This window comes from Labeo rohita, chromosome 21 (genome assembly GCF_022985175.1).
Source record: "Labeo rohita strain BAU-BD-2019 chromosome 21, IGBB_LRoh.1.0, whole genome shotgun sequence".
Classification (NCBI taxonomy): Eukaryota; Metazoa; Chordata; class Actinopteri; order Cypriniformes; family Cyprinidae; genus Labeo; species Labeo rohita.
Window position 1 is genome coordinate 13868025 of NC_066889.1, and position 21320 is coordinate 13889344.

At 35.5% G+C, this 21320-nt stretch overlaps 3 protein-coding genes across 4 annotated transcripts; 1 reads left to right on the forward strand and 2 right to left on the reverse strand.

The window, feature by feature from the left end:
• Positions 1 to 1603: 1603 nt before the first annotated feature.
• nf2b (NF2, moesin-ezrin-radixin like (MERLIN) tumor suppressor b) lies at positions 1604 to 14152 on the reverse strand. The gene is given in 18 exon segments (XM_051092805.1): positions 1604 to 3236; positions 5606 to 5756; positions 5841 to 5980; positions 6070 to 6172; positions 9025 to 9217; positions 9220 to 9241; positions 9493 to 9615; positions 10089 to 10202; positions 10275 to 10349; positions 10431 to 10568; positions 12014 to 12089; positions 12175 to 12257; positions 12363 to 12431; positions 12520 to 12603; positions 12764 to 12886; positions 12988 to 13113; positions 13193 to 13299; positions 13884 to 14152. Coding segments are annotated over 17 exon segments (1758 nt in total). The 5' UTR covers positions 13283 to 13299; positions 13884 to 14152; the 3' UTR covers positions 1604 to 3188.
• On the forward strand, positions 13508 to 18937 carry mettl27 (methyltransferase like 27). Of its 2 annotated transcripts, XM_051092807.1 has the most exons (6): positions 13508 to 13573; positions 15611 to 15731; positions 15807 to 15935; positions 16043 to 16178; positions 16457 to 16549; positions 18152 to 18936. In XM_051092807.1, exons 1-6 carry the CDS (start codon positions 13554 to 13556, stop codon positions 18352 to 18354), a joined length of 702 nt encoding a protein of 233 aa, XP_050948764.1. In that variant the 5' UTR covers positions 13508 to 13553; the 3' UTR covers positions 18355 to 18936. The 2 variants fall into 2 exon arrangements, with proteins under 2 accessions (XP_050948764.1, XP_050948765.1); XM_051092808.1 differs by lacking the exon at positions 15611 to 15731 and having other exon boundaries at positions 13534 to 13573; positions 18152 to 18937.
• A 32-nt stretch (positions 18938 to 18969) lies between these two features.
• Positions 18970 to 21008, reverse strand: cldn30 (claudin 30). Its single transcript, XM_051092806.1, has one exon. It carries the CDS (start codon positions 20861 to 20863, stop codon positions 19928 to 19930), a length of 936 nt encoding a protein of 311 aa, XP_050948763.1. The 5' UTR covers positions 20864 to 21008; the 3' UTR covers positions 18970 to 19927.
• Between the last annotated feature and the right edge of the window lie 312 nt (positions 21009 to 21320).

A 21320-nucleotide genomic window follows, 5' to 3' on the forward strand; every position in this document is an offset into this window, starting at 1 on the left:
ACATCTGAGGACTGAAATGTGATAGTTATGCTATTATGTAATAAAAGTAGGAGGATGTTTGTGAAATTTATGCAGTAGTTACCTTACCATAACTTTATAAATTTTCAATGAACAGCCATTAGTGAGTTTGTTTGCTCTTTAGAACTTGTGTAAGAATGAAAAATTAAACCCTTCTGAGCTTCATATCCGCTCTACTGTTTAACAACCACTAACCTTTTTCTCACTGACGTTTTCCTATGTCCCAGACGACAACAGCAGGTTTTAGAAACAGATGGTCTATCAACATTTGGGTTATAAACCAAACAAGCTTCCACCGGGCCACCATGAAACCACCCCAGCTGGGACTTCAATCTCCAATATCCACCTTTTTCTTCCCATTAGAGTGGGCACGGCCATTTGTACATTTTATGGACCTGGCTTCCGGTCTCATAGGCGTCCAAATATTTTTAGCTATAAATCTACAAAACAGCTGTTTTTGCCTCTTGATATTGCAAACTGGTGTTTTACCATGTTATTTTAATATATTATCTTAATTATGAATGGTTTGTAGTGCAAACAGCACCGTTTACTGCATGTTGTTATTCTTCTCGTCATGCGGCTGAACCGGAAGTCTTGCTCAGAGGCTTACTTTGCGTTGAAGAATAGGATATGGCTTAGGAAACTGTATCATATCCACAAGGTAACTGAGGAGAGCAGCATGTAGGCTAACAAATACAAAGAGAAAACTTTAGAGACTCTTTAAAGATGTAATTTGAACACCACCCTGGTGAAAAAAACAGCATATGCTGGTAGGTATGTTTTGATGGTGGTTTAAGCTGGTCCTTTGCTGGTTTATGCTGGTCCTTAGCTGGTTTAAGCTGGTCCTTTTCTGGGTCATGCTGGTCCTTTGCTGGTTTAAGATGGTCCTTTGCTGGTTTAAGATGGTCCTTTGCTGGGTCATGCTGGTCCTTTGCTGGTTCAGGCTGGTCCTTTGCTGGTTTAAGCTGGTCCTTTGCTGGTTTATGCTGGTCCTTAGCTGGTTTAAGCTGGTCCTTTGCTGGTTCAGGCTGGTCCTTTGCTGGGTCATGCTGGTCCTTTGCTGGTTCAGGCTGGTCCTTTGCTGGTTTAAGCTGGTCCTTTGCTGGGTCATGCTGGTCCTTGACCAGCAACATGACCAGCAAAAACCAGCAAAGGACCAGCTTAAACCAGCATCAAAACCTACCTAACCAGCATCCCAGCATCAAAACATACCTACCAGCATATGCTGTTTTTTTCACCAGAGCACTAATCAATTTTTAGAGAAAGAACCTCGTTTTCTTTTTAAAGCTCAATAAAGTGCAAAATTAAATGTAGAAAACATTGTAAGAGCTATTCAGCAGCATAAAGTGGTTTATTTCGCCCTCTTTTGGCAGTGACTGGAACTTTTTCATATTGTGAGACACTCCAAAACTATTTTCACATCGTACTTTAACCTCAAGAGATAAACTAAGCACTGGATGTTCTGTAGATAAACACAAACAAGTGTGAGATAAATGGTTTGATGTACAAATTGCATTTCTGTTTTAGTCTCTTGTTGTTTTTCACAGTACATACTTCAGAAGACAAACACAAAGCACAAAAAGTCTTAAATGCATCTTTGCAGTTTATTTGTATATCAGTTTACAATTCACTGCACATGAGATTGCCGTGTCCACATTCGTATGGACAATCTGTGTCTGAATTCATGGCACACATATTAAAGGCAGTTTGTGCTCTGATAGATGTTTCAGTCAAACACAAGTGAAAACGATCCTTGTTGATAATGACGTTATGAGATTCATGCAAAAACAAGGTTGTTTATGTGGTGCAGACGGATAAGGACAAACACACACTTGGTTGTGGCATTCATTAAAACATGAATAATTGCCTAAGACATCTCAAGCTAATGTGCACAATCATGCTGAGGATAACAGGAATGTTTTGCACTACTTAAACTAAGACTTAGCAATGCATGTAGTGTATTTACAAAACACATTGCGGCAAAATCCATTAATGCAGTTAAATACACAATCCGCTGTAACGAGGCATAACAACCTTAAAACTCCTCCAACATCAACAACTCATCCCTTTAAATATGAGAGCACACGTTTGTCTCACATCAACATTTCAGCACTGTCTTTATAACCAAAAGCATTCAAACATTCAAAAATGGATACATTTTGCATTTTGAAACAAAGGACATTTTGATGTTCTCTAATAAAAATCCAAAAACTACTTTTGAATGGGGGAAAAAAACAAGATCTGAAATGTTACTCCGATGTAAATGTGCTGAAATGCCAACATGGCTCATGATCATAACACTAAGTCCAAGGCGTCAGTTGATTTAGGAATAGAAAACGGCAGATAAACCAATAAATCTGCCTGTGTAGTGCTATATCAAAAACTGTCACGGATTCAAAACACACTCCGAGTCGGAGTCTTCAGCCAAAATGGATGAGTACAGCACATTTATAAACAGAGAGGCTATCAATCTACCTCTGTTCCTGAATATGATAGAGTAGTTACAGCCGACGCGCTTGTCGAGCGGGTTATGCGACCAGAGAAAGAGTGCAACGAGAGAATCATTCAGCCCAATGAGTAGTGCAAGCTTTTGCAAAAGGCACTGGAGTGTTCTGGAAAATATCCATCATCTACATATTTAAAAAGCACCAAGAAAAAAAAAAAAAAAAACAATAGAAAAAGAAGACAATCCACAGTTGAAAACATGCAAATACGTAAAATGAATTGACATTCGTTGATATTGCAGGCGTGTTAAAGGCACCTAGTGTTAAACCGATCAAGCATCCCATAGGAAATGAATAGGAGGAGAAAGTAATAGTAATACTTTCTAAGTCCTAGTATTTCTGGTGGCGTTCCAACCTTGATCATTCTGAAGGCACTATCTGTATTAGAAATGTCCCTTAATACCTTGCATTTCCAGCAAACATTTTTGGCATGTGAACAAACACACAGTGTTTCATGTGCTTGAAAGTGCCAAATAATTTGTGGTCGTAGTAAAACATGACTTGAGGTGTACACAAACTCCCCCAAAAATGTAAAAGAAATATATTAATTTTAAAAGCACAGTATATGAGGTTGCTGCATTTTTGGTGTACATGCATGCTTCAGTGATAGCTGCAAACTGCTCCTCCAGACGCTCCTGCTCCTGAAACAGAGACTGGATTGTTCTTTCACACTTCCTCGTAGAAGGCCATCTGAGCCATGTAGGCAGAATTTCTCTGCAACAGACAGAACAGTGTTACAGTCTTTTGGGGAATGCAGACTATTTCATTACAGGGGGAAAAACAACATTTTCTGCTGACAAAATTCTATTAAACATTCATGCAAATTGAAAGCAAACATCCACTTTGAAGGTCAGTGCAAGTAGTCAAATTTCTAAACCCATTTACTACATAAACTATTTACATACTTAACTCAATAAATAAATCACTTAAAATCCACATTTTTAACAAACAAAAGCAGTCTTGTTAGGCATAAGAGACAACCTTTGAGTCTATTTATTGTATCAGAAAGGTCAGTAAGATTGTTGTGTTTTTCAAAGAAGTCCCATGTTCACCAAGGCTAAATTTATTTCAAATCAAAAATTAAAAACTAAAATTGTGAAGAATTATTGCAATTTAAAATAACCATTTTCTATTTTAATATATTCTGAAATGTAATTTATTCTTGTGATGCAAAGCTGAATTTTCAGCATTATTAAATTTGGAAGTTTTATTTTTCCTAAATTCTGTTTTATTATTTTCCCAATTCCATTTTTTCCATTTTATATTTTTTAAGACTGTTTTAATGGTTAAATGAAAAAATATGAATCAAAAAGCATGTCTAATTAATTGAAATCATTAAACTTACACAAATTTAACAGCAATTTATTAAATGTTTAACAAAAAAATATGTCCTATGAAATCTAATTTTATTAATTTTATTTTAATGGTTTCATTTAATTTTAATAATCAATATCATATTTCAGCACATTTACATCTGAGTAACAGTTCAGATCTTGTTTTTTCCCCATTCTCATGTTCACCAAGGCTAAATTTATTTAAATCCAAAATTAAAAGTTGTGAAGAATTATTACAATTTAAAATAACCGCTTTCTATTTTAATATATTCTAAAATGTAATTTACTCTTGTGATGCAAAGTTGAATTTTCAGCATTACTCCAGTCTTCAGTGTCACGATCCTTTAGAATCATTCTTATATGCTGATTTAGTGCTAAAAACATTCTTATTTTTTATCATTGTAAAAACAGTTGTGCTGCTTCATATTTTTCAGTATTGTTTGAAGAATAGAAATTACAACATTTATCTGAAACAGAAATCTTTTGTAACATTTTAAAAATCATGTTACAAAAATTTTTAAAATTTTTAAATGGCTGGTTTACTTATTTTTGCAGTAAAAATTAACCACAAAATGTTTGATATACCAATTAACCATGTAACATTGACTATTTTCCAATAAATTTGTTGCAGTGAGCATTCAGTATGTAGGGCCCTACTAAATCAGTTTTATTTTTCCTAAATTCTATTTTATTATTTTCCTAATTCCATTTTTTCCATTTTAATTTTTCCAAGACTGTTTTAATGGTTAAATAAAAAATATGAATCAAACAGCATGTCTAATTAATTGAAATCATTAAACTCAATTTAACAGCAATTTATTACATGTTTAACAAAACAAATTTATGCCCTATAAAATCTTTTACTTTTTTCTCAAATGCAGTTTTATCTTTACCAAATTCTGTGTTTTCCATTAATTTTATAGATTCTATTTTAATGGTTTCATTCAATTTTAATAATCAAAAGCATGTCTAATTAGTTGATTTTATTAAAAATATATATATATATATTATATATTATATATATATATATACATATACACACACATATATATATATATATATATATATATACACACACACACACACGTCTGGTTTATTATCTTCGTGGGGACTCTCCATAGGCGCAATGATTTGTATACTGTCCACACTATTTATTTATTTATTTTTTTTTTTTTTAGAAATACTGCATTATGCACTTACATTTTTTCTGGTAAATAAATATAATAGTAAACATTCCTTATTAGTAGTAGTACTATTATTACATTAAGTTATATATTTCTGTCACAGTTTAAGTTAAACCTAACTTGTATTTTGATGGGTTGCTGTGAAAACCTTTAATTTTCTGTTTTTATACACTGCCCTTCAAAGGTTTGGAAACACCCCTGGCAAAGTATGGTTTTGGATGATATCAGCATAAATCCTTATCATTTTTTGGTCTAAATACATTAAAGTAACTTGACATTTTCATTGAAGACCAGCAATAATAATTTTCATTGTGATTATATAATAATGGCAATACATACGTCAAAGTCAGACATGCCCCTTTGCCAGCTGTGATGCCTGGTTACTGGTTTAAAGTTTACTGACTGATTAAAGTTTACTGACCTACTTTTGATTTATTCATCCAAAATTTGGCAAATTCCATGACATTCTGCATTATACAAGTAATTTTTATGACTGGATTCGGCGATTGCATTTGCGCTTTCCATGGAAATCATAGGGCCCTAAGTATGTCTGAGTGTGTCTTACATTGCTGTGGGGAATATAAGGAGGTTCAGCGTAACTCCTGAGACTGTAGAGTCCAGCCTGTTGCTGCTCTTCCAACTTCAAGGATTCAATCTCTGATTTGAGCTCCTTCAGCTGGTCTTGAAGATGTTTGCTCTTCTCCATGTACTCTAGCCTGAGACACACACGAGGAGACAGCAGAATATATTCAGCTTCATTTGTCAATAGTTCTTCAGACAGAATGTGATCAAGTGCATACCGTTCTCTCTCAATCTCCATTGACAGTCTTTTCATATCCGAGTCCTTGAAGTCCATTCTGATGGAACTGCCCACGTCCACAGCCATTTCTGGAGACTCTGGCCCAGTGGGTGGAGGAGGACTAGAGTATGCCGCTATTAACTGAGTGCATGAAACAAATGACATGTTTGTAAAACATTATAAGGATGATAAACAGCAGAATAATCGTGCTACATGTCATAGCATATTACAGGGTATGTTGTTTTGGTGATTTCCAGGAGTTTCTGCTTCGCCCTCCGTTCAGCGTCTTTAGCCTCGCTCAGATCCTGTTTCAGGTGGTCTGCCTCCTTCAATCTGAACACCACAAAAAACAAAACAAGAATTGAATTTCTCTAATTAAATGTCTGTAGTGCTTGATTCTGGTTAGACAATCACAGCACTTTGTGTCAAGTATTTTAGCATAACAGCATTTTTGTAAAACTTTTAATGAAGAAAAACAGAGTGTGATTTTAATATTAAAAATGAAATTAAAGACCACTCACTGCTCCTAATTTATGTTTACTTGAATAATTAATTGAAAAACTAAGAAAGAATAACAGAAGGCTACAAGATATTGTTTAATTTAAATTAATATTTACACTGGAGGCCAACAGTTTGTAATGACTAAGAATTTTAACTGTGTTTAAAAGTGTTTAAAGTGTTATTTTTTCCTGTGATGGCAGAGCTACATTTTCAGCAGCCATTACTCCAGTCTTCAGTTTTCATGAGTCTTCAGAAATCATCCTAATATGCTAATTTGATGCTCAATTACTATTGGTGCTCTATTTTTAATGGCTCTTATTATCAATGTTGAAAACTTTTTGCTGCCTAGTATTTTTTTTTGGAAATCATGATAATGTTTTCACGATTCCTTTATGAACAGAAAGATAATTAAACAACATTTATCTAAAATAGAATATTTTTGTAACATCATAAACATCTTTACTGTCACTTCTGATAAAATTAAGGTATCCTTGCTGAATAGAAGTATTAATTTCTTTTCTTTTTGTACATGCCACAAACATTTGAATTGTAGGGTATTATGATTTCCATAAACATTAAGAAGCAAAAACATATTAGAATGATTTCTGAAAAATCATGTGACACTAAAGACTGAAGAAATGATGCTAAAAATTCAGCTTTGTCACTACAGGAATAATTTACATTTTAAAATAATAGCAAAAAATAAAAAATAAAAAACAGTTATTTTAAATAGTAATATTAATTTCACAATATTAATGTTTTCAATCTATTTTTTATAAAATAATTGTATCTTTGGAGAGATTTTTTTTTTTATAAATGTTTTTAAAAATCTTAATATTACTTTTGGCCAGTGTATTTTAATATTCAACTTTTTACCTAAGAAGTGTGTTCGTTAACATTATTATGAAATTAGTATCCAGAATTTTCACACATATTGGTATGAATTAGGGATGCACCGAAATAAAAATTCTGGGTCGATACCGAAACCGAAACTTCTTGATGCCCTGGCCGAAAACTAAAACCGAGAATACTTTTTCATAATTATTTACAATAATTACATTTTTTTTTTTTTTTTTTACTTTTTAATTTAATGATACTGAATTCAAAAATATAAGCCAATAAAATAGCCACACTTTTAATGAAAGCAACACAATAAAATTGGACAGAAAAAATATAAAGAGACAGTTTTGCTAACAGCTTGCTAACGCAAACCATCTTTTGGCATTAAAAATGAACTGTCAGGTTTTACTAAAGACACACAGTGAAAAATTAGTCCTGAAAAGGCATAGACAGTTATTTTTGCACCTGACCTTATTGAATATGCATTTGCAGGAATTTCCCTTTCAGACGCAAAATTTATGGGAGGAGAGTATTCAAATAAAGCACGCAATGCGTTTTACTAACATTTGCAGTCGTCAAATTACTGGCATTTGGGCCATTACTTAATGCCCAAAAAAGCATGTCTTGAACTATTTCGTGCTTGAAATGGCAGAGAACAGAGAGTGCGTGGTAGAATGGAGAAGATTTTTCCACATGTATTCATTTATTTGGAATGCCAGAAGAACACATTATTCGAACATATCGTTTGCCAAGCCATGTTATTTTTAATTTGCTTCAGGAAATAAAAGACGACTTGGAACCCTCAACTAGGAGTCACGCAAAACCAAGTCTATCAAAACTTCTAACAAACCAAAATTATTTGGCCTCCAGTTGTTTTTAGTGTAATGTGGCTTCTTTATTTGCAACTACACTAATTTGCACTGCGCTTGGTATATTGCGTTGGTCAATTTGTAAATGAGAGGTTGTGTCTGTGTTCTTCAATTTGCACACTGTTAGTAAATCACCCACATAAATTCCCCAGCGCTGTTTTGGAATTGCGCTTGCGTGCTAATTTGCCGCTTTGTAAAGCTGGCCCTAAATATCAACATATTATTTTTATTCAACTCTACTCAACGGAATCAGAATTATACGTTTATATTTTATTGTTTTTGACTAATTTACCAAATGTATAGCTCTACAAAGCTATTATTATCAGAGCATGTGAGCAGAGCATAGCTTCACGAGAAGGTAGCAGTAGCGCTAATGCAAACAGGAACAAGTATACTACATAGAAATTTCCTATCGTGCATTATTTGAGTGGACTTGAGTGGATTTGAGTGCTTTTCCGGCGGGCATGACCAGTAAACAAGTGGAGCAATTGCATGGTCTAGGAGCAACTCAATATTGAGTGGAGCATCACACCACACAGTGACAACCGGCTAGAGGGAGAGTGAAATCTGTGCCAGGCGGAGAGCTGTAGTATATGTTTTTGGCTCATATTTTTGGCAGTCAAAAAAAAAAAAAAAAGAAAAAAAAAAATGCAATTTTCGTAGGGCCCTATGATTGTGGACGGAATGGCAGAATCCAGTCATAAAAACAGAATTTACTGAATAACACGGAACGTCACGGAATTTGTCAAAGTTTGAATGAATTAATCAAAAGTAGGTCATTACACTTAAACAGCAATATGGACTAGTATCTGTAAATATTATTTATAAATAATAGTTGATAAAACTTAAAACAGAAAAAAACGGAATCCCAAAAAACAGAATTTGGAAAAAAAAAAAAAATCATATGGCCCTATTTTCATTTGATGATTTTCTGTGCATCTCTAGTATGAATGACTGACAACCCTACTGACCCACCTCCTCTCTGATTGCTCGACAAGCTTAACCGCCAGTTGTTCTGCTTCTCTCATCTTCTGTTCCATCAGTCTCTTCTCCTCTTTGGTTTTGAGGGCTGTGACCTCCAGCCTCTGCCTCTCCTGTTCTGCTTCAGCTGCTTTGTGAGCCAGTAGTTTGGCCTCCTCCTCTGCGATCTGGGCTTTCTCTGCCAAAGGTCGGCCGTCTCCTCGGAGCGCAGCTGCAAGAAAGGAGACAGATAAGAACGGCTTACCGGATCAGGCTCCGGGAGTCTCAGAGCATGGATGGAATTCTAATGGGAGTCCAGGACAATGGTTTGGACCTTAATAGCTCTGCAGTTCATCTCAAATTTACGTCCGGACCACATACTTTTATACCGCCGGGGCTATGAGGACATATATTACAAGCTGGCGGAGAACAGAAAGTAAACTATTTGGCATCACTCAATTTCAAGCTTGGCAAAACCCTCACTAAAGCTTCATTGGCCATTCGAGCCTCGTCCTGAAGCTGGAACAGGCGACGCTCCATCTCTTCTTTCGCTCGCTCCGCTTCCTCTCTCATTTGCTTCTCCCGTGCAAGAATCTGACGCTCAACCTAACCACACACACGCACACACATAAGACAATGGTAGAGATTATGCACAAGATAATATAAGATGCAAAACTAAACAACTGAACAAACTAAATACATTTTCAGCAGCACCACAAGCATGCATCATGGTACTCTTGTGAATGTGTGTCGATTGACACGGAAGAGAAGAAATTGTTGAATAAAGTCGTTATTTTTGATTTCTTTGTGCACAAATAGAGATAACAATGTAGTTACAATGTCCTTACTACCTTTCTGGGCCTTGAACATGTCAGTTGCATTGCTGTCTATGCCGGATCAAAAACATCTCTTGAATTTCATCAAAATATCTTAAAGGTCTTACAGGTTTGGAATGACATGAGGGTGAGTAATTAATGACAGAATTTTCATTTTTGGGTAAACTATACCTTTAATGTTTAATATGAACAAGGTTAATGACAATAAACATTAAACTAATGAATGGAAGTGAAATGCCAGACCTTTTTCCTGGCCTTCTCTTCTTTGGCCTGTGCCTTCATCTGTTGCACCTCTATGGAATCCACTTTCCTTCTCCTCATGAATAGGTCATGGTTCCCAATACACAGCTGTAAGATCTAATTTATCCAAATGACATTAGCAACTATTCTGAAACACTTATTACAGAAACACTTATAAAAGTAACTCACCAGTTTGTTAACTCTGAGCTGAGACGAGTAGAATTTAAAAACTTCTTTTTTCTTGTCCAATGGTTTGATAGTAAACTGAGAAGAGACACATATTTTTGTTTAAGCAATTTTGCATTATCGTTTATATTTTTGATGAGGAATTTGTCTTCTCCCAACCTCTTTCTCGCTGTACGAGATGTTTCGGATTCCACTCCAGGGGAAGGATTTGTTGGGGCTGAGCTTGTTGTTGGGGCTGTAGATGTGAAGACCCTGAGCATCGACTCCAAGCAGCAGCTCTGTGTCCCTCTTATTTTGCTGTGAGATTTAAGTCATCATATATAATTTGGTAATAATTACACACAATATAAACTACCAGTCAAAAGTTTTTGATCAGTAAGATTTTTAATGTTTTTAAAGAAGTCTCTTCTGCTCACCAAGTCTGCATTTATTTGATCCAAAGCACAGGAAAAACAGTAAAATTTTGAAATAGTTACTATTTAAATAACTGTTTTCTATCTGAATATAATATGGCTGTCAAACGATTAATCACGATTAATCGCATACAAAATAAAAGTCTGAGTTTGCCTAGTATATGTGTGTGTGCTATGTACTATGTATACATTATTATGTATATATAAATACAAACACATTCATGTATATATTTAAGAAACATTTACAAGTATATGCATTTATTATAATTTTTACATAATTTATATTATATATAAATAAAACATTTTGTACATAAATAACATTTCTCTTAAATATATACATTAATTTGTATGTATTCATATATACATAATTACACACAGTACACGCACATTTATTAGGCAAACTCAAACTTTTATTCTGTATGCGATTAATCGCGATTAATCACTTGGCAGCACTAGAATATATTTCAAAATGTAATTTATTCCTGTGATTTCAAAGCTGAATCAATACTCCAGTCACACGATCCTTCAGAAATCATTCTAATATTCTGATTTGCACCTCAAAAAAAAACATTTTAGTATTATTATGCTGAAAACAGCTAAGCAGAAAGTTCAGAAGAACAGCATTTATCTGAAATTAAAATCTTTTGTAACATTATAAATGTCTTCATCATCACTTTTGATCGATTTAAAGCATCCTTGCTGAATAAAAGTATTAATTTCTATAATAAATATTTTATAATGAAAATTATACTGACTCCAAGCTTTTGAATGGTATAATGCTGCAAAAGCTTTTTATTTCAGAAAAATGCTGATCATTGTATCTTTCTATTTATCAAAGAATCCTAGAAAAAAAATACTCAATTGTTTTAAATATTGATAATAAAAATAATAATAATAAATGTTTCTTGAACAGCAAATCAGCATATCAGAATGATTTCTGAAGGATCATGTGATACTGAAGCCTGAAGTAATGATGCTGAAAATTCAGCTTTGATCAAAGGAATAAATTACATTTCTAAATATATTCAAATAGACAACAATTATTTTACATAGTAAAAATATTTCACAATTTTACTGTTTTTGCTGTACTTAAATCAAATAAATGAAGGCTTGGGGGAAAAAAAAAAAAAAAAAAAAAAAATCTTACTGTTCAAAAACTTTTGACTGGTGTGTACATGCAGATATAACAAGAGAAATGTTATCCTTCCAAGTGGTCTCAGTTTTGAAAAGCAATAAACACATGAGATCCAAAAGTCAAAAGATAACCAGAGACAACCAAATGCTTTTAATTTTGCATTTTTCTATTTTAATAAACAAATACAGACTTACTGTAATAGAAAAGTAACTAACTCCATACATCTCTAGATCCTGTGCTATTTTTAGATACTCCATCTCAGCCTCGTCCCTACAAACACAAAACAAACAGTGTGTCTTTTATGTGCAGACGGTTTACATTGATGCAACAGGATAGGCACATGTAAATGTCTTACCTTGTGATGTTTCTGTGTTCGGCATACCAAGCTGTTATCTTCTCTTCCCACATGTCTGGTGTCATCTGGTACTGCATCAACACCTGGAAAATAAAGCACAGAAATCAAACAAACGATTCATGCTAATGAATGCAAATGCTGGAGATTGATAAATGAACCCATTCTCGAGTAGTACAGCCATTACTCACTCTTTTGGGCAAGAGTTCATCTTGAGCTAAGAAGCCTGGCTTGTGAAAGTTTGGATCATAATCCCCATACTGCAGAAAGGAAGACAAATGGGAAATATTAAACAGACGCTATATAATCAGATGCACCCTTTGATTAAACACCGGTATTGAAACCCACCTTGGCTTGGACAGCATATGACGCCAAAAGAACAGAGGCTTCTGGAGAGCAAAATATCTCCTCATCTAGTATCTGCTTTTTGACCTTGGTAAAGAAACAAGAAGAGTCTTCATTTCAACTCTAGAAGACCTTTGCTCAAAGACAAGAAGATAAATCATTGCAAAACCCAAGTGATTTCTGTAAAGCGGAAAAGACCATCATGGACAGAAATCATGCCAGATTCACAAGAACAACTCCCACATACTTGTAAGAAGAAGAGGTGCTGAGTAATTTCCTGAACGAGCTCATCCTCAACTTTCTCGGGGAAGAATTTGGCCAGAAAATGAAATGTTATCGGAGAGTCCTTCGGAACTTCTTGATCCAGAACCTAGATGGATTTAAAAATCCATCAACATTTTCTAAGTATTCCTTTATCACTTTACATCACTCCAAGTATCTGTTTGCAATGCAGTTGCAATCACATCTCACCCGTTTATCAGGCTTCAACCAGGCGTAAGTGTCCTTTACTGTGTATCGAAGACCAAAGAACCACGTTTCCCTCAAACCAATAGTCCGACACACCAGGTCAAACAAATCTTTCCCTTTCCATTTGACCTAGAAGACATAGACAAACACAAAAACATGATAATACAGTCAGAAACCAAAACACTCTTGTATGTTCAAACATGTTTACCTCACAACTAAACTCCATTTCAGCATCCATGGTGCTGACTTTGACTTTAAAAGTCTTTGGTTGCTTCTTTTTCAGACCCAAAATTGACATTGTGACTTCGTAAGCACCTGAAAACAAAGAACTACTGTGAAAGTCAAGTATATTTTACATTTTACGAAGTAAATATTCATTCATATATTTATTCAGAAACAAAAGATGACAGTTAAAGAGATAAATAAAGGCATTAATAAATTATAAACGTATTTATGCAATATATAAATACACCTTTTAAGTATGTAAAATAATAATACTTAACCTTCTTTGCATTATCATAAATGCATCTATCAATACGTGCTACTTCCACAATTCACATGGCAGATGCATGAAGTCAGACGACCACAGGTAAGTAGCATACACGCTAATGATTATTTACATACAATACTGTACATTAAAGACATATTATTTTCACGGAAAACATTATTAGTCTTCACTCTTTATAAGTTAGACACCGTCTGCCATGTTATAGAAAGGAAGCAAGAGGTATATGACTTAACAAAGGTTGAATTTCTCTCAAAACCTAACATAAACATTACGCTAGCGTATTTTCTCCGTTTGCAGCGGCCGAACGTCACATTAAACGATAAAGAAAATATTTTCGAATATATATTCTTAAATATTTAGGAATAAAAGCAGCTAAATATCAATCAATTACCTTGAATAGTTTCTGTGCTGAAACAGGCCCGATCCACGGCTAGGAGTTTCCAGTCTCTCCGCTAAACCACAACAATGCAAACCGGATTTGGTGTGTTTCCCTACATGGAAATCGGTATATAGCAGTCGAAAAGTGTTTAAAACTTTTCAAAAGCGTCCATTTTCTTATTAAACCACAAGTCGGGCGGTTGTGGAATATAAATCTGATGTTAGCTTGAGTAGAATGTGTTGGACAGGGAGTCTGGAATACTTTGTTGTTGATTTTCTTTGCCGCCCTCCAATGGAAGGACGAAGAATATCAATTTAAGGAATTTTTAATACTACACTGATTTATTTGCATGTGCAATAACATTTGAATGAGGAGCTGATGTAAAATAAGTAAACTGTTATTATATTTTTAAATGTAGTTTATTAAATTGGTTTAATGTGTCATGTTTTATTGGACTTTGTGTCCAATACATATGTCATATATTTGCATGTAGACAGTTGAAGTCAAACGTTTACATACACCTTGCATATTCTGCAAAATGTTAATTAGTTTACCAAAATAAGAGAGATCATAAAAAATGCATGTTATTTTTCATTCAGTACTGACCTAAATAAGATATTTCATATAAAAGACATTTACATACAGTCCACAAGAGAAAATAATAGTTGAATTTACCTGAATGATCCACAGCTGTTTTTTTGTTTTTTGTTTGTTTGTTTGTCTGTTTGTTTAGTGATAGTTGTTCACGAGTCACTTGTTTGTCCTGAACAGTTAAACCGCCTTCTGTTCTTCAGAAAAAAATCCTTCAGGTCCCGCAAATTATTTGTTTTTTCAGCATTTTTGTGTATTTGAACTCTTTCCAACAATGACTATATGATTTTGAGATATGTCCTTTCACACTGATGACAACTGAGGGACTCATATGCAACTATTACAGAAGGTTCAAACACTCACTGATGCTTAAACTTTGTGAATTTGAAGATTAGGGTAAATTTAACTTATTTGGAAACATGTAAGTATCTTCTGTAGCTTCTGAAGGGCAGTACTAAATGAAAAGCAAAATATGAATAATTTACATTCTGTTCAAAAGTTTACACCCCTGGCTCTTAATGCATTGTTTTTCCTTCTGAAGCATCAGTGAGTGTTTGAACCTTCTGTAATAGTTGCATATGAGTCCCTCAGTTGTCCTCAGTGTGAAAAGATGGATTTCAAAATCATACAGTCATTGTAGGAAAGGGTTCAAATACACAAAAATGCTGAAAAAACAAAGAATTTGTGGGACCTGAATGCACTGTTCAGGACAAACAATGGACTCATGAACAACTATTAAAAAAAAACCCAGCTGTGGATCATTTAGGTAACAATACAGTGTAAAGAATGAAGCATATGTAAACTTTTAAACGGGGTCGTTTTATATATTCAACTAATATTTTCTCCTGTGGACTATATGTAAATGTCTTTAATGTGAAATATCTTATTCAGGTCAGTACTAAATAAAAAATAACATGTATTTGATCATGCATTTTGTATTATTTTAGTAAAACATTTTGCAGATTCTGCAAGGTGTATGTAAGCTTTTGACTTCAGCTGTATATTTACAAATGCATATATGCATGATTTTATCCAAAAAAAATCTGCAATACATCTGTATGTGTACATATACCTTTAACATTTATATAAACATCATAAAAATGTATGGACTTAAAAATATTCAGAAGCAGTGCATTTTTTCCTAAAAGAATGGCAAACAGCAGTCGGACATTTTCTGACGTGAGGAACGTGATCCTGTCTGCCCATAAAAACACAGGGGCCCAGGATAAGGTCGGCTTCTATGACACCTGGGCTGAGAACTATGAGCAGGTAAACTTTAGGCACCAGTACTTTTCCCAGCACTTTTTCCAGTAAATCTATTTCATCTGTGATTTGCTTTCTCAGGATGTAGCGCTGCTGGATTACCGCGCCCCCTTGTTAGCTGCTGAGTGTGTGAGCTCATTTTTCAGAGGTGACAGAGAGAAGGCCGCTGTCCTAGATGTGGCCTGTGGAACAGGCCTGGTCTCTGCACATGTAAGCATTGATTTATTTGAATTCTGGTGGGCACAAGAGAACGTGATACACCTGCTAAAGCAAAGAGTGATGTAATTTATTTCTCAATCCCACTTGTTTGAGGAAAGATGAGGAAAATAGGATTTCATCACTTTGTTGGAATAGATGGAAGTTTGAAGATGCTGGAGGTCGCAAAGAAAACTGGACTTTATCAGCAGCTTACGCAATGCCTCCTCGGTCAAGATGAAATTCCTGTTGAAGCTGGTAACCACGCTGTGGACTTTAATGTTTTGGGCTTTTGCCTTTAAAATGTAATCTGCATTTTCTTATCAGAGATGCCTGTTTGGATGTCATGTTGCAATTTCAGACTGTTGTAAAAAAGGTAACCAGTTAAAACCAGAACACTGTAAAACAGAATTTGCTGGTTCAGCCTTTAAGACATTCTGCACATAAGGAATCCATATTTTGATTCACCCATGTTTTGGATGTTATAACTAATAACCTAACTCATAAAGCATGCATTTTTTTCTCCTTTGTCTTAGAAACATATGATATTGTTATAATTGTTGGAGCTCTGAGTGTTGGACAGGTGCCTTTGACAGTCATCAGAGAGCTCTGGGATGTTACAAAACCAGGTAACTTGTATATTTCATAGCTGCATCCAAAAGCTGAATAAGAGTCCAAGAATCCAATAATCATGTCACATCACTGACTTTTTCAACTTTTGATGTCATTTTTAGTGAGAAATTATTAGTGTTAAATAAACATTCCTTTAGTTAGATCATTAAACTATTATGCTGCCTCAGAAGCCTGTCTGAAATGAGTTTTGGAAGGTACCTTGTGCACAAACACTGCCTACAGAGGCATTACTTGATAGGGCAGCATAGCAACAAGTCAGCTGCATAAGTTTTGGACACAGCCCACATGTTTAGTGTTTTTAATTACTATAATTCATTTTTAATTAATGTGATTAATGTGTTATTGTTTTACTTTTTGCATGAATATGCAGTTGAGGTCAAAAGTCTACATACTTCCAGAATCTGCAAAATGTTAATTATTTTAGTAAGATAACAGGGATTGTACAAAATGGATGTTAATTTTTATTTAGTACTGACCTGAATAAGATATTTCACATAAAAGATGTTTACATATAGTCCACAAGAAAAGAAAAAATTAGTAGAATTTATAAAAAAAGGTGTATATATACACTTGATGCTTAATACTGTGCTGTTACCTGAATGATCCACAGCTGTATATGTATGTATATTTTTTTGCTTAGTGATAGTTGTTCATGAATGTTTTGTTTGTCCTAAATAGTTAAACTGCCCGCTGTTCTTCAGAATAAAATCCTTTAGGTCCCACAAATTCTTTGGTTTTTCAGCATTTTTGTGTATTTGAACCCTTTCCAACAATGACTGTATGATTTTGAGATCCATCTTTTCACACTGAGGACAACTGAGGGACTCATATGTAACTATTACAGAAGGTTAAAATGCTCACTGATGCTTCAGAAGAAAACACGATGCATTAAGAGTCGGGGGGTGAAAACTTTTGAACGAAAAGAAGATATTGTATAGTGTATATTTTTCTTATTTTGCCTAATATATATATATATATATATATTTTTTTTTTTTTTTTTATTTAGTACTGCCCTTCAGAAGCTACAGAAGATACTTACATGTTTTCCAGAAGACAAAATTTACCCTGATCTTCAAATTCAAAAAGTTTTCACCCCCTGGCTCTTAATTAATTAAGTTGTCCTCAGTGTGAAAAGATGGATCTCATAATCATTGTTGGAAAGGGTTCAAATATACGAAAATGCTGAAAAACCAAAGAATTTGTGAGACCTGAAGGATTTTTCTGAAGAACAGCAGACAGTTTAACTGTTCAGGACAAACAAGGGACTCATGAACAACTATCACTTAAAAAAAAAACAAAAAACAAAAAAACACACATCTGTACAGTATTAAATATTAAGAATCAGTATTAAGAATCAAGCGTATGTAAACTTTTGAGCGGGGGCATTTTTATAAATTCAGTTATTATTTTCTCTTGTGGACTATATGTAAACATCTATTATGTGAAATATCTTATTCAGGTCAGTACTCATGCATTTTGTATGATCCCTCTCACTGTGGTAAAATAATTAACATTTTGCAGATTCTGCAAGGTGTATGTAAACTTTTGACTTCAAGTGCATGTCAAGATATTCTTCTAAACTCCATTCTCTGTAACAGGCGGCTATGTGTGCATGACTACAAGAGGGAACACTGATAACCAGGAGTACAAGGCTGAGCTGGAGCAACTGATCAGAGCACTCGAGGAGGAGCAGAAATGGAGCCGTGTGACTGTAGTTGAGGTGGAGGAGTGGGAGAAGGCCGTTTCAGAACAGGACAGCGGGTACATCCCAGGCGCCATTTATTTGTATCAGAAAAGTTAAAGAAGAGCAATCATTGATTTTAGGACTGCACAAGTTCAACCCAGTGACCAAATATTCTCAATAATCCATACAGCTATTCTTATTCCACCACCAGGTGGTGGTATTTTTTCAGAAATTATCATTAGTATCACTTGTTTTTAAAACAAGTTTGTTCCAAAGAGAAGCTCCTGACAAGAGAAAAGTTGAAAACATGATGTCTCTGTTTGTTTTGTCACCAGATTATTTCACCTGGCACTGGTGCACAGTGCAGTCATTTGAAAAAATGTAAGGTTTTTGTTCAAGTAAAGTCCATGAACCTAAAGGATTTTGTGAGAAAATATCTAAGGTGTGTGGTTACAGATCTGCCATTCCCCAGTTACATCTAACCTTTCGGTTTGCCACTCCTCGATACTCCGACCGCTAAACTTTTGAAACTGCCATCTCCACAGGTTTCATGTGACAAAAATAAAGCACACAAACAGAGAGTGCGCATTATGAATAAGAATATTTTAAGAAAATTTCTAGTTTAAAAGGCTGTTGTTGAAATCCAATGTCATGATTTTTATTAGTGTTATGATATGTTAAATAAACATCAATACCTAACAGTGACCATTTGATTTTGTGTAAATTAGACGATATTTCAGAGAGAAGTTAGCATATTACATACATTTTTATTAGTTTGTATTTCCTTAAACATTCAGAACAGGTGGATTCACAGTGTTCTCACTAAACAAATATTACAAGAGCATATGTGAAGGCATTCAGGAAGTGCTGACGTTATACTTCATAACTTGCTTAAGTTTTGAGCAAAATGGATGAGCATTAACATTTTTATTTTTGCTTTATCTCTACAGCTTAAGCTTCACTACAATACATTTGTTTAAACACTCTGTGCACTGACAAAATGCAAAGCGTTTCCATGAGGTGATACTTTCTGTTAAACCGGTTTAGCCTGGATCTGCCGTTTCATTCAGCGCTTGAGCTGACATACATGAAAGGCTAACAAGGAAGAGAGTGTTCTTTTCCCTCCCTTGTAACATTTGAACTGAGCCATTGTCCATCTCTGAAAGACCACCTGTGTGGCCAAGATCATAGCAGTGCTTTTATATAAGTGTTTCAACCAGAAATATGTTCATTCTAGTTCCCTAGGAGGGAAAACAACCTAGTATTTGAATGAAACTGAGAAATTTCCATGTTTGTTGAAGAGGCGTCAGCTGAAAGGAAGAACAAACTGTGCTAAGTACATTTTTACCAATCATGAACATTCACACATTCATTAAAATCAATGTAAGCTATTAAAATTAAGTATAAAACAACAATAATAATCATGACTGCTGAGGTCTGAGTGTAATTAACAGTGCAAATCTTCATCTCGATCAGCTGCACTTTCTAAAGTGCCTCAAATTCTCTAAAAAAGTCGGAATAACTAAATAAGCAATCAGTTTTACATAATAGTAAAGTTCAGCCACTAACATGTTCTTCATTTTATCACAAATCCTTCATATTCACAGTGCTTAGGCAGATAAACAACTGTCCAAGTGCATGTAGGTCCTTCAATAAACCCAAATCTTGCATTTTCGGGTTGTCTCCTTAATCAAATGTATGTCTTGGGATCACTTTCACTAGGTTCAAAAGCATCCAGTGTCTGATCCAAACCATCATCAATCAGCTTAGGGGACTTAGTCAACGCCCACTCATCCTGCTCAGACTCTGGCATCGATTCAGCTTTGGCAAGCTGAGACTTTGTAGTTGATGGCCTGCTCTGGTAAGAGCCCACAGAAGGAGGTCTGCCCTGATTGAAAGGGGGTTTCTGACTCCATTGGGACCTTACAGATGGAGCACCACTCTGCATCGACCTCACAGAGATGGGACGCATCCTTTGGGAGCCCGCCCTGCTGGACCCTGCCTGTGAAGAGCGCACAATGAGGTACTTCACCGAACGACCACTGTCGTCTTCTGATTTGTCTTTGCAGATAGTGGTGCAGAGCATTCCTCCACCCAAAATGAGGATGATGGATGCACCCCAACCGACATAAATGGCACCGCCGATCTCCCTTCGCTGCGAATCGGCCATCTGCGGGTTGTAAAACGCTCTAACCACAATGCCAGCCGACCATGAGACGGGGATCAGGATGAGAACTCCAGCGACAATCAACGTGACGCCGGCTGCTGTGGCGACCCTCGCTTTGGATCTTTTGGAGCGGTCCATGAAGACGGTGCACTTTCCTCCGATGAAGGCTAAAACGAGGCCTACGCCTCCTAAAAGGATCGCCATCACCGTGAGGGCCCGAGCGGCCTGCAGATCTGTGCCCAACGCGAGCGTGGACTCGTACGGTTTGCACTGCATTTGCCCCGTGCTTTGGATCACGCAACTCATCCAAATGCCCTCCCACATGATCTCTGAAGTTACAATTGTGGTTCCAATGAAGGCTGTCACACGCCACATTGGCATGATGCAGGACAGGAGCGCTCCTACCCATCCAAGTAGCGATAAGGCGCTCGCTAGCATGTGCATGCCTAGAGAAACCATCTTGCTAGAGTTCAAATGTTCACATCCACAGCTACACTCTTCGTTCTTCTCACCAGTTAAAGGCTTTTTGAAGGCCTTGTGGTGTTTCCTTCTTCACTCATTCCTGTTTGCAGCTCAGCTTTCACTCTGGCGACAGTGATGAGGTGTTTATATGCTAAAAAAAGAGAGAGAATGACTGAGGAGGCGTGTACTGTTAAACAGACCATGCCTCCATTAGTCTGCACGCTACCAGACGAACCAGATTCCTTGTTCTAGCCATGGATGAAATGGGCGGGTCATGTAAAAAGAGGTAGATGGGCTACTTTTTAGTCGGGAATTTGCATTAGACTTCTGAAAAGGGCTCGGGTTTTTGTACGTCACTTGCGTTCAGGTATACAAATGCAGTTTCGATCTCACGCTTTTGTTTTCTTTTGGAGGTTTTACAGATTTGTTTGAAGATCCGACCACCTAGGCAGCC